We start from the raw sequence: 13028 nt of genomic DNA, 5'->3' as shown, positions 1-13028 counted from the left end.
ATTTACTGAAAATGCATGGCGTATGGGTCAGTGTGTGTCTACTGTTTTACTATGATGTATCTGTGTGCTGGTAAGGTATGTGGGTCCACTCCTGTCTGACCCCTCCCCTCTCCTGTCTGTCTGCCCTCCCAGTTTATCCCTATGATCGTGGAGATCTGCTGTGGGCTGGTGGAGGACATGGGTCTGGAGTACACCGGCATCTACAGGGTCCCAGGGAACAACGCAGTGGTGTCCAGCCTTCAGGACCAGCTCAACAAGGGGTCGGACATCAACCCTGCAGAGGAGGTGAGCAGAGCAGGACCCCAGTCGCAGGCACGGGCACACACACACATACACACACAACCTAACGTACAGTAAGCAATAGGCACAGTAATCCATGACTGGATTAGATAGACACAGTATATCTAGTCATCTGTGGGATGGTGTTAAACAGCATCAGTGGGGTTTACAAGTGTTCAGCAAAGGGAAAGCATGACATGACCATCAACTATTCTACCCAACCGTGTCTCTGACGGTTGGCCCTTTAGTATTGCCTTTGACCTCTCTCTCCCTGTTCTTACCGCTTCACAGAAATGGCAGGACCTGAACGTGATCAGCAGCTTGCTCAAGTCTTTCTTCAGGAAACTTCCGGAGCCCCTCTTCACAGATGGTGAGTCCCCGTTTCGTTAGATGAACCATCAGCAGAGGCAGGAATAAACTCTCCTTCATCCTCCTTTTAACAGTTACAGTTGAATGTTACTTTTTATTTCAATGTACTGTAACTATTCATATTACTCTCATCCTCACAGATAAGTACAATGACTTCATCGACGCTAACCGGATGGAGAATGCCGGGGACCGGCTAAAGACCATGAAAAAACTGGTATGTGAACGTTGTCTGAACATGTTCTTCTATTTGCATATCCGGTATAGTCTTTCCCTGGAAGGATGATATGTTCAAGGGCTAACAGATTACACAGGATACTCAGAAGTGTTGACATATATCTCTCTCTCTCTCTTTCTCTCTTTCTCTCTTTCTCTCTCTCTCTTTCTCTCTCTCGCTCTTCTCTCTCTCTTTCACTCTCTCTCTCTTTCTCTCTCTCTTTCTCTTTCTCTCTCTTTTTTTCTCTCTCTCTCTCTCTTTTTCTCTCTCTCTCTTTTTCTCTCTCTGTCTCTCTGTGTGTGTGTGTGTGTGTGTGTGTGTGTGTGTGTGTGTGTGTGTTAGATCCGTGACTTACCAGACCATTACTACCACACTCTCAAGTTCCTGGTTGGCCATCTGAAGACGGTAGCTGACCACTGTGAGAAAAACAAGGTCTGGATACTGTTATCGTAGTATTTTAACGTGAACATATTATTATAGGCTTGTGTCCTAAATGGCACCCTATTCCCTATGTAGTGCCCAACGTTTGTCCCGGACCCAATGGCACTTCCTTCCCTATGTAAAGTGCCCTACTTTTTACAGAGTCACAGTTCAGATGTGTTAAACGCGTGGTCGCCACAGTAACAGTCGATTAAGGGAGACTGATTTATAAGGAGGTGTATTGTTTCTGTGCGTGTAGATGGAACCTCGTAACTTGGCCCTGGTGTTCGGGCCCACGCTGGTGCGGACGTCTGAAGACAACATGACAGACATGGTGACTCACATGCCTGACCGCTACAAGATAGTCGAGACGCTCATCCAACACGTGAGTGAGCCTCTAATCCCAACCAATGACAAACCTGTTTACTGGCTTCATGTTAGCTCTCCTCCAATGAGCTGGCGCTACCCTGTCGGAATATCTTCTCACAGATCTCTTCTTTCTCTCTGCCTCCTCTCTCTCTCTCTCTCTCTCTGTTTCCTCCCACAGTATCTCTGGTTTTTCAGTGAGGACCTGGACAAGGATGAGAAGGTACAGTGGGACTTACTCTGCAAACTGTGGAAACTGTGTGGGGACGGCTGTTCAGTTCACACGGTCATGTTGGAGCTCACAGTGTAATCTGCTATGATACCGTACATCTTACCTATGCGTCATTGCCTGCGTCTCATATTGCACCCTATTCCCTTCGTAGTGCACTACTTTTTTTTACCAGAGCCCTATGGGCCGTGAAAAAATAGCGCATTATATAGAGAATAGGGTGCCTTTTGGGACACAGTCACGGATTCTGATGCAGGACTTAAATCCAGTGTTCATGTGTTGTTTATGACTCGATGCCTTTCTCCCCTTCAGACTCCAGTAGACACAAAGGACCTGGTGCCTGCCCCCAATATCGACCACTTGCTCTCCAACATCGGCAGGACCGCTCTGCTAGGGGAGGCGTCAGGTGAGGGCCCGCCCACCACTGCCCAAATGCATCCAATCACAACCTGCACTGATCTACTGACAGCCTGTGCAGACCAATCACGGTTCACACTGTGGCCAAACTGGCCAATCAGTGACTGTCAACAATCATTGACAGCCACACAGTTGAACCAATCCCATACAATCAGGAAATAGGCATGACATACATTTGAAATGATTTGCCCTTGCTGAGTTTCTCTCCTTCCTGATTTGATCACTAGACTGTGTGCTTCTTTCCTCTCACCTGGTTTTCTTTTCTCCTTTATTACTCATCCTTCACTGTCTCTTCTACATCGCTGCATCCCTCTCTTAGCTGAGCCTGTGGAGCAGCCACTGCGGTAGGATGGGACTTCCCCTGCCAATTCCTGTGTGTGTGTGTGTTTGTGTGCGTGAGAAATAGTGAGTTTGGGTGTGATGGTGTTCTGTTAGTAAAAACGTGGGTGGGTGTGTTTGGTATGTGTCACCATCTTCAGAGGAAGTTGCTCTCGGCTTCCTCTCAGTGTCCGTCTGACTAAGGCAGGAGTTGTGTGTGAGGATGACCCTGTACTGTCACCCAGTCTGACTAATGGATTAATGACTTTGTGTTCTCTGTCACTGAGAGAGAAAGCCCCTCTATACTGATCTCTCCATCTGTCTGTCCTGTCTACCTCACCTGCTCCACTCATTCTGTATAGGCCCTCTCGTGTGCTACTCTGGGGTTTTAGTGTGTGTGTGTGGTAAACAAACAAAGAATAGTAAATAGTAAACTAACAAAATATTTGGCCAACTGGGACATTTTGTTGGTCAATGGGGTCAAATGGGGTTTAGGGTTAAGGTTAGAATTAAGTTTAGGAGCTAGGGTTAAGGTTAGGGTTTTGGAAAATAGGATTTCGAATGGGACTGAATTGTCTCCCCACAAGGTTAGTTATACAAGACTGTGTGTGTATTTTGAGTGAGAGCATGTATGAGTGAGACCATTTTAGTGAGAGCGTGTGAGTGAGCGAGTGTGAGTGAGCATGTGTAAGTGAGAGCGAGAGCTAGTGAGTGTGAGCTATTGTGAGTGAGTGAGTGCTAGTGAGAGCTAGTGAGTGAGAACTAGTGAGTGAGAGCTAGTGCGTGTGAGTGAGAGCTAGTGAGTGTGAGTGAGTGAGTGTGAGTGAGAGCTAGTGAGTGTGAGTGAATGAAAGTGAGAGCTAGTGAGTGAGCGGTAGTGAGTGTGAGTGAGAGCTAGTGAGTGTGAGTGAGTGAGCGAGACCGTGTGATCACGACCATGTGAGGGAGACAATGTCAGCTAGTGAGTGAGAGCGAGAGTGCGAGCTAGTGAGTGAGAGCTAGTGAGTGAGAGCGAGTGAGTGAGAGCTAGTGAGTGAGAGCGAGTGAGTGAGAGCTAGTGAGTGAGAGCTAGTGAGTGAGAGCTAGTGAGTGAGAGCTAGTGAGTGAGAGCGAGTGAGTGAGAAAAGTGAGTGAGAGCTAGTGAGTGAGAGCTAGTGAGTGAGAGCAAGGGCGTGAGTGTGTGTGTGGTGATTGAAAAACCCTTTACTCAACCTTGTTTTCTGCCTTCCCTCCTCCCGACTCCTCCTTCACCAGTTGATGTCATCAGTGTTTGCCGTGATGTCATCAGTGTGTGCTGTGATTCCTTAATGCTGTTGTTTTTCCCCACCCTCGCCCCTCTCTCCAACAACCCTTGTCACATACCAGTCAGTTTGATCAACTCCATGACAATCAGTGGTTAGTGATGACACGTTGTTCTGTGTGTTAATGGTGTGTGACCAGTGTCTGTATGGTTCTGTTCCCCAGGGGAAGGTGACGGGTAGAGGGTGGGCACAGAGGATTCACAACTCTCTCCTAATTGGATTGGTGTTGCATTAGAGCAGTCCCTAATATTTCCTGTGTTATAACAGTGTCAAAATGGTGTGTTTTTAAAGCTCTAGCTAGCTAGATATAGCAGAAAGGTTTGTTTTCTGAGCAGCAGCTCTGTGCCCCCCCATCACAGCCATTCACGCTCCTCCTCTCCTCCCATGTAACACAAACCAGCTTTACAGTGTACCTTCCCCTCTGACCCTCTCTCTTTGTCCTCTCTTAGACTCGACCAACAGTGACTCAGCTAAATCTAAGGTAAGGCCTCAGATAGCCAACTATGCTGTTTTACACCTTTAAAAAAAAGCTTCACAGACACAAAACAATCTTCTTCACTACCACAAAAAAAACATTCAAAGAGCTGAAGCAAGTAACAACATTTTTCTTCACACCATCTAGTTATGGTTGATGTTGTGTAAATCCTCCGACCTTTGACCTATGTGACTTTGTTTTGCCTCAGGGCTCGTGGGGGTCAAAGCGAGACCTCACTGCCAAGGACTTTCTGACCCTGTCCATCATGTCCGCCGTCACCGGACGCAAGCGCAGGAATCGCCACAACGGCCGCCTCGTGGGCAGCAGCACAGACGACGACTCGGAGCACGAGCCGATCAAAGCCAGCCACCTGGGGGCGGAGGAGGGAGAAGAGGCGGGGCTGGTGGTGGCAGGAACAGACACCGCCCCACGAGCAGAGGAAGAGGAGGAGGAAGATGAGGAGGAAGAAGAAGAGTCTGTAGTAGAGAGAGTGAGAGAGAAGGTAGAGGAGGTGATAGTTCCCAGCATGCCATGCAGTAGTGAGAAAGAGAAAGCAGGGCAGACGGTGATGCTGCTCTCTGAGGAAGAGGCGGTGACAGCGGAGGTGAAGGGCAGGGTGTGGCGGGGGCCAGAGGATGCTCGCTCTATCGTCTCCGGTTACTCCACCCTTTCCACACTGGGGCGGAGCCTGGCGTCTGAGGGCCGGTGCGATGAAGCTGACGACGAGCGCAGCGAGCTGGTGAGCGAGACGGACAATGAGAGCGGATTCGCCTCACGCTCCCTTACCCAGGAGAGACCTGAGAAACACCCCCCTGCATCTATTACACCCACCCTCACACCCCCAACCCCCACACATCCCCCCACAGCAGCACAACGAAGCTTCCTCTACACACACTACAAACCCCACCCTGTCTCCCCTACGACCCAGCATACCACCCCCACCCCCTCCACACATACTCAGGACCCTGGGGAGAGGAGCGAGGGTGGTGCACGATCCACCACCCCCTCCTCCTCCTCCTCCTCCACCACCCACAGACTACACCCCCGACCCTCCTTCAACTCCCACAAGCTGATCCAGTGTGACACGCTGGCCAGGAAGAAGCTAAAGGACAGAGGGAAGACCAAGACTCATTCTCTGGACCTCCCTGGGCCTTCAGGAGAGGAGGGAGCTGGGGCGCCAGGGGCCCAGAGGAACCGATCCAGGACCAACCCTTCCTCAGGGAGCAGCCAGGAGAGCCTACGTCCACCCCGGCCAAAAGAAGCCCTGCCCCCCAGTGAGGCTGCCTCTTTCACCCCCAGCGGGACAGGGCAGGGTCAGGGGCGAGGGTCTCTGGCTGACCAGGTGCGTGCACGCCTGCTGGGCTCGGCTGATGACCTGCGCATCGTGGGACTGAGGAAGCCACTCTCCCCGGAGACGAGGAGGAAGAGACGGGCCTGGAGAAGACACACTGTGGTGGTCTCACCTACCGAGTCGGGCGACAAGAGGCCTGCGCTAGCCACCAACAAGTTCCCCATGTCGCTGGCCACTTCCAACCAGGGCAAACCACAGGGATCACCCCTCGACCACCAGGAGCTTGACCCAAGACACCCTCTTCCCCTGGGCCAGAATCCCCCCGTCACACGCCGAGTACCCGCCTCCAGGTTCCATCAGTACCTGTAAGTATGGACAAAGACTCATAGGCCTGTAAGTTACAAGGCCCCTGGCCTCCCTCTCAAATTCTCCCTCCCCTGAGCTGCTGAGCCAGGGCTGCTGTGTTAGAGGGTCAGATAGTGCTGACCCTGAGTCAGTTGCATGATGGCAGTGGGTAGTGGACAGCAGAGCCACAGACAGACACAAGGGGTCTTGTGACAGGTCTGAGAACAGTTTCCGGCCTCCAGTCTACTCCGTTTGCATGGCAAGGGGCATTCCAGTATTTGCCAAAGCTTATTTATTTTGTGTGTTTTAAAAATAAAATAAAATAATGCAAAATTGCAATGGGGCAGCAGACGCACAGACAGACAGACATTGATATGACGTTGATATTAAAGCCAAGAACTCTCCCTCATGCAGGCAGCAGACAGACGGTGTGTTACTGAATAATAGGATCCTTCCTGTCCTCTCGGTTGCTTCCTGTCTGACACAGGAAGTGGGTTGTCCTCTCCCAATGCACAGGGAAGAGCATGCCAAACCAAGCCTACCCAGGGTTCCTCACAGAGTGAAACTTTCAACAGGACTGTGAGCTCTCTCTCTCTGTCTTTCACACTCACACACACATACAGACACAAACACACACACACTAGCTGAGAGATCTGCACATACACTATAAGAAGAGTACAAGCAGTATTGGAATGTGAGTTTTAAGGGAGAACTCTGTCTAACCTTTGGCCCCAGCACTGACTTCTATATCAGTCTTCCTTAATATTCTGTTACTATGATGACCACAGAACAACTGGCTCTAACACTCAACTAGTTGCCAACACACAGAAATAACATAACTCTCTCACACACACACACACACACACACACACACACTGTCTTCGTTAATGTTTGTCTGTCTGTACATATGTGTGTTTGCCTGACAATACTTGTGAGTATGTTTGAGTGTGCAGGTGTTTGTGTGTTGAACTATTTTGTAACATTTGTAAAAAGCCTTGTTAAGTTAACCTTGTAAATATATATATTACATGATCTTTATTTTTTTTATTGTTTTATGGTTTACATAAGTGCACACAGGTGCACCATAATTTCCTTCAAGATGTTACTTGAAATGTTTCCCTTAATATATATTTTTTTTGTTTTATATACAGTAAATATTATATATATATATTTTTTGTATGAAAAGAATAAGTACTTTTTATTGTGTTTTGACTTCTCGGATGTACCTGTTTTTAAAACAAACAAAAAAGAAAAATCCTGAACCTGACTTAAAGCCTGTTCCTTGTTTCCTCGTAGACGGCCTTTCTCTGTGACTCACAGTACTATGCAGAAATACTTTCTCTCATTTAGCAAAGATAGAATAACTCATCCAACATTAACACTCTCCAGTCAAAATTCTGGCCGTTGAAATGCCTCTCCGTTTCATGGCTGGATTGGCATCCATTTCCGCATTTGAAGAAGGCAATGGACTCTCCCCTTGCCGACACTACTATCTACCTTATGCTGACAATGCTTATCTTATTTGGCAGCAAACAGGGCTTTATCTACCATAACCTAATTTAAGTCAGAATAATGTGTGTATGCATCTCAGCTCTCTTATCAAATAACGATCATATACTGTCCTTGCATCAACTCTATCATAACTGTCTTTTCAATTGGATGAAGTATTAGTTGGTAATAATTTGCTTGACCAAACCTGCCTACGTGTACCAGAGGAAACATTTGTTTTCATTTTATGGGTGACCGAGAAACCTCGAAATATTGACAACATCAAGGATTATAAATGCAACCTGCATGTATACACAAAGTTACATTTTGTAAAGTCTGTCAATTATATTATATTTGTTATATTATCAGGAATATTTCAAGTATTAAGCCATCTACACATGATTTTTCATGTCATATATTACATTTCCATAAGGTTAGTCTCAATTGAATAACCACTGTGAGTGGGGTGCTTCAGAATTCCTGGATACAAATGACTGATTGCAGAAATCTGGTTACCATAAGTAGCCATTTTTGGGTCTGCTGTGTTTCTAGACTGACATACCATTCTCTTGGCCATGGTCCAAGATGAGTTTCCATTTCCCAAAACTCTTTATTAACTGTCCCTCGACCAATGTCATATGGGAGTTATTCTTTGGTTTCCCCCTTTGCCTGACAGGATTTTTGTCATCATAAAATGTCATTGACTTTTAGTTAGTCTTGTCTTACCTCAAGAGTTGCCCTACAAGTGCCTGATTTCTAGAGTGTTTTTGTTCTGCCGTGCCATGGCCAGTCCTCACCTCCCCATTAACCCTCATTATTCCAGACTCTCAACGCCAGAAGCCTCAACCTTCACATCTAGTTATAAGCCAGACTGAATCCATTCTCTTCTCGTTGCTGTGCTGACATCTTATCCTCTGACCCAAAGACGTGTATCATACATACGAGCAGCCTCTCTGGGAGGCCATTAAAAGCACACTGTGTCTGGCCAAGGACTTGTCTATGCAGTCGGTTTGCATCTAACAAACAGCAGAACACCTGATGCTGCAAGGGGAGGGAAGGTATGGTGCTCTCACCTGCTTTTCTCACACAGAGGTTCTTTCATGAAGACAGTGTTTTGTATGGTTCACATAACAAGCCCTAAGTAAGGGTAATCAATACCTAGAACAAGGTAATATGGTACCAACTCATTTTCATTAGATTTTGTTTGATGAACTAACTGTATACATTTAAACTGTCAGCCAATAGGAGACATGCAGCTGAGCTTAACAGAGCTGAACCAAACTGCTCATGCCTTCATCAAAATGATAAATAAAAAACATTTCTAGAAAATTCTGACAACACTCAATGTGTGTTTAGCTGTCCATTTCTTGAAGTGTGATATACCTTATGTTTGTTATTATGTCTGATAATATTTTGTACATATTGTCTTGATATGTAACATATTGTATTGTGTAAAGTACATTTTGAATTGCTTTGAGTAAACAATCTTATAAGAAAATGGACTGACTAAAGGTTATCCACCTGGAACCATTTCATTTGATGGCATTTTGCTTCAAAGCAAGGTTATATGATGTAAATAAACAGAATTAAGTTTTAAAAATGTTTTGCAGTTGCTTGATAATTTTGGAAATGTTTAATGTCAATAGTATTCTGTGATCATTGCTGACATGTCATTCCAGGCAATAGTTTCAGATATTTCATTGAAATTGGGAAGGATGTCAGTCCACATGAACAAAATGAATTCACAAACAAAAAAAGTGGAACCAGGTTTGTGACACCACTGATTGGTATCCACCCAATGCATCCTGCACCACAATAAAAAATGCTGTAAAAAAAATTCCATCACGGATGAATCTTGGAACTACATTACCCACAACTATTATGCTGTAGAGCACTGTCTTGCACCACACTTCCCTGAATGCATCCAGAGAGGACCTGACAACTCGAAATCGGTGCAAATTATATCAGTAGATTCAATTAAGATTCCTGAAGTTTTGTATACATTTGTTTCAGTGTATTGTATGTCGGTAAACCTCGTTTGATTGGGAGAATTTAAGTGTGTAAATCTGCGTAAAACCTAGCTAGCTAACAAGTTAGCAAAGCCCTGCTAAAAACAAGGAAGTCGTTAGCTGGCCTAGCATGGTAAATATATGCATATTTTGACCAGCCATAAAGCTAGTTACCAAACCTGCGTTTGAGACAGAGGTATGTTAACAATTAGCTAGCAATCTAAGTACAAACAACTCTAGTTGGTAAGCGATTTCATTTGCTCTGCCCACAGCCCACAAAATGTACCATTTTGGAATATATTGACACAGAAGTGTATTTCCAACTTTGTGTCAATGTTCTTGACAACATTGTATCTCTGAGTCTGAAACCAGGCTAAATGGGTCAGCGTTACTTATCTATTTTTATTATTAGCTTTCCTCTCTTTAAAGGGATAGTTCACCCAAATGATATATTGGTTTCCTTACCCTGTAAGTCTATGGACAAGGTATGACAGCAATCCATGCATTGGTTTGTTTTACCTGGCCAGTTTCATACATAAGTAACTTAATTGAGCAACACTCAATGTTGGATACTTTAGAATGATTTGGACCTGAAGAACAAAAATGACTAATTTCATTGACCTGCATTGGTTTTGTTTTTGAATGAATTCAATGTGAATGTTAAGCCTACCAATCTCATTTTATGAGTAATATCAAAATGTAATGAAAAAGTGACAAAGTTCTTCCCTGACATGCGTTGATTACCCTTGGCCCAATAAGTTCCATATCCCAAATTATACCATGGAAGTAGGGCAATGCAACTCCAATAGGACCCTTGCCTTGTTTAGAAAGACTATTTTAGCAAGTCGGAGTCATCTGCTCGATGAGCTTTAGCCTGCAACATTAGGTCCATTTCGCATACCACTGAGACAGGTCAAGAGGTGACCTATTGAGAGTTGGAGTACAAAATAGCTTTTGTAAGGAAATGTCGTGAGACCTCACAAAACCAACAGCTACAGACATATCCAGGGTTGGGTACAGACCCTGATTCGATTCCAGGCTATATCACAACCAGCTGTGGTTGGGAGTCCCTTAGGGCGGCACACAATTGGCCCAGTATCGTCAGGGTTTGGCCGAGGTAGGCAGTCATGGTAAATAAGAATTTGTTCTTAACTGACTTGCCTAGTTAAAATAAAAAATAATTTCTAAATGTCATCCTTTACTAGTTTACCTGTCCAACATTGTAATCAACGTTAACTTTTGGATTACCCAAACTAACGTAATCAGATTACTTCCTAATCAGTTACTCCCCAACCCTGCATATCTAAATATATGGCTGTGTACAGCCTACTGTAGATTCTTGACAGTTGTTTACCAATGGTTGCATTATGCAACCTGCATATCATTTCTATAGTGGTAATGAGTGATGCAGTCACAACTTACCTGATTTGGTAGTGGTTCATCTAAGGATAGTAAGGACATTTGAATGAATCTGAAAAACTAGGCATATTCCATCACTTTACATCTGCCTAAATAGTGAAAAGAAATTGATGTAAGTCGATAGCTGTAAAATGGCTTGCAGATAATAGACAAATACTTTGTTGGTATCAGGCAAAATCTTTATTTACCCCCTACGGAAAAAAAAACAATTGTTTGTGTACATGTTAATTTGCACATTTAATTTTGGGAAAGTTATTTGAAATTCTCAAAAGAAGCATTTTTATTAAACAAATGTTACATTTGGACAAACAGTCCTGCTGATTTAACAAATTGTGGGATAGAGTATTTTAATGCATGCATACCTGGGAAACAAAAACAACGTATTTCCAAATACATTCTCTTTATAAAAAAGAAAATAATTTTAAGTATATACATTACTTATTGAAAAACTTTAAACAGGCGCCTTACAGTCCAAATAGAAAAGAATGCTCAAATTTTGCAACGCAATTTACGGACCGTCACTGAACCTTCCAGAGTTAACAAACCGATTTCATAAAACTGGTGACACTTTTTTAAAGTCCTGTTTAGTCCCCTCGTTTCCATATTTTACCTGGTTCTATCCATTTCTAGTCACCTAATGTGACAATCTGCTCCTTGCTCTGCGGACGTTGCTCACTGTTATGCGCCCTCAGTCTCTCCAATTCACCCTCCAATTCTCTGATCCGCGCCGAATTCGACTGGGGCACCTGGCTATCATCTGTGATGTCCGGGTTGGTTACGCGCCGCAAGCGGGTGTTCTCTTCCTCCAGACGGGACATGCACTTCTCCAGCTCCAGGTATTCTTGAACCAGCTCTTGCTTGGACATGTTTTGAAGACTCTCGATGTGGTATTTCTCGTAGGTCTCGGAAAAGTCTCTCTGAAGAAACTCCCCACCTGCGTTTCCAGGCCTCCCGATGCCGTCGCTGCCACCACCGCTGCCATAGTCCTCCTCCTCCTCCACATCGAAAAGCTCGTCCTCACTTGCGGTGTCCTCTGGGCGAGCACCAGTCCCCAACTGACGTCGGGGACCACTTTCGGTATTCAGATCCGGTTCCTCTCGGTCGTGTTCATCCATAAGGAACTGCGTTGTATTGTAGGGGGCAACGGGCAACCCCTTCGCGAACATCTCTGCTCTCACTCGGGACGCTCGTTCGGTCTCTCGCTCGTCAAGCTTTTTCTTTTCTTCCCAAGAAAGTTTAAAATAGGGCTTCCATTGACGCTTCTTTTTGGATGGTCGACGCCTGTGTTTCTTCTTGCCCTGACGTGCATCTACAGCTGCCCCGGCGCCTGGAGAGCCAGAGTCGGTTCTCTTCCCACACTCGCCTTGCACTTGACTCAGGGTCTCCTCGTGCGGTCCATCTCCACTATTTCCGTGGGCTACGAGGCCACCCTCTCCGGCTGCATCTGCTCCGGGTTCCTGGCAGGGCTGTGTTGCTGCTGGGCACTTAGGAAGTGCATTTCCGGCAACGAATCTTGGGCACACCTCCCTCTGCCCGCCTTGCATTTGCCACAACTTGTCTGCAGGGATAACCCCGCCGTCACTCTCTGCTTGCTGCTGTTTATCTCCATATCGCCCCCTACCGCCAGTCTCAAGTCCACGGCTCTCATTGGTTTGGGGATGCTCCACAACTCTTCCTCTCCCACTTGATGGGGTATCTGAAGTTTTCAGGTGATGGGTCTTCTCAATGCTCGGTTCTGTCATCCTGATGTATGCTGTTGGGCTGTTCGCCTTACCACATGTCAACCGTTGTCTCTGTGCGAATTAAACTAAATGTTAATTAAAATATATTTTGCAAACTTTTGCTAAGTATACTGTTTCTGTGTCTTAATATGAGCAACATTTACTTGACAAGAAATGTTTAGCTAACTTTCGAAACGGTCACTATCGCTACTCTTTAAAAACAAAGTTATGAATGGTAACACTTGTTACTTCTCGAATGATTCGTCAGAGCTACTGTAGCTAGCTAACGAACTAAGGTTAACTATTTCGGTGCCGCTAGTAATCCTTCTCAGGTTCGTATTTCATCTCCACAACAGTGACTGTCTAG

At 45.4% G+C, this 13028-nt stretch overlaps 2 protein-coding genes across 2 annotated transcripts in view; one reads left to right on the top strand and one right to left on the bottom strand.

Moving 5' to 3' along the window:
• The window catches only part of LOC139421131 (rho GTPase-activating protein 23-like), a 45158-nt gene extending 36222 nt beyond the window's left edge, over positions 1-8936 (top strand). Inside the window, exons 16-24 of the mRNA XM_071171727.1 lie at positions 133-285; positions 571-649; positions 789-862; positions 1205-1294; positions 1542-1667; positions 1830-1871; positions 2190-2283; positions 4363-4394; positions 4597-8936. Of these exons, the coding sequence (XP_071027828.1) occupies positions 133-285; positions 571-649; positions 789-862; positions 1205-1294; positions 1542-1667; positions 1830-1871; positions 2190-2283; positions 4363-4394; positions 4597-6048 (2142 nt within the window). The 3' untranslated portion in view covers positions 6049-8936. The remainder of the gene's footprint in view (positions 1-132; positions 286-570; positions 650-788; positions 863-1204; positions 1295-1541; positions 1668-1829; positions 1872-2189; positions 2284-4362; positions 4395-4596) is intronic.
• A 2161-nt stretch (positions 8937-11097) lies between these two features.
• On the bottom strand, positions 11098-13028 carry LOC139421128 (protein HEXIM1-like). The gene has a single exon (XM_071171723.1). The coding sequence runs from the start codon at positions 12680-12682 to the stop codon at positions 11567-11569; it is 1116 nt and encodes a 371-aa protein (XP_071027824.1). The 5' UTR covers positions 12683-13028; the 3' UTR covers positions 11098-11566.

The sequence above is a fragment of the Oncorhynchus clarkii genome, chromosome 12 (genome assembly GCF_045791955.1).
Source record: "Oncorhynchus clarkii lewisi isolate Uvic-CL-2024 chromosome 12, UVic_Ocla_1.0, whole genome shotgun sequence".
Lineage (NCBI taxonomy): Eukaryota > Metazoa > Chordata > Actinopteri > Salmoniformes > Salmonidae > Oncorhynchus > Oncorhynchus clarkii.
The sequence above is the reverse complement of the archived record's forward strand: the minus strand, read 5'-3'. Positions and strand labels throughout refer to the sequence as shown.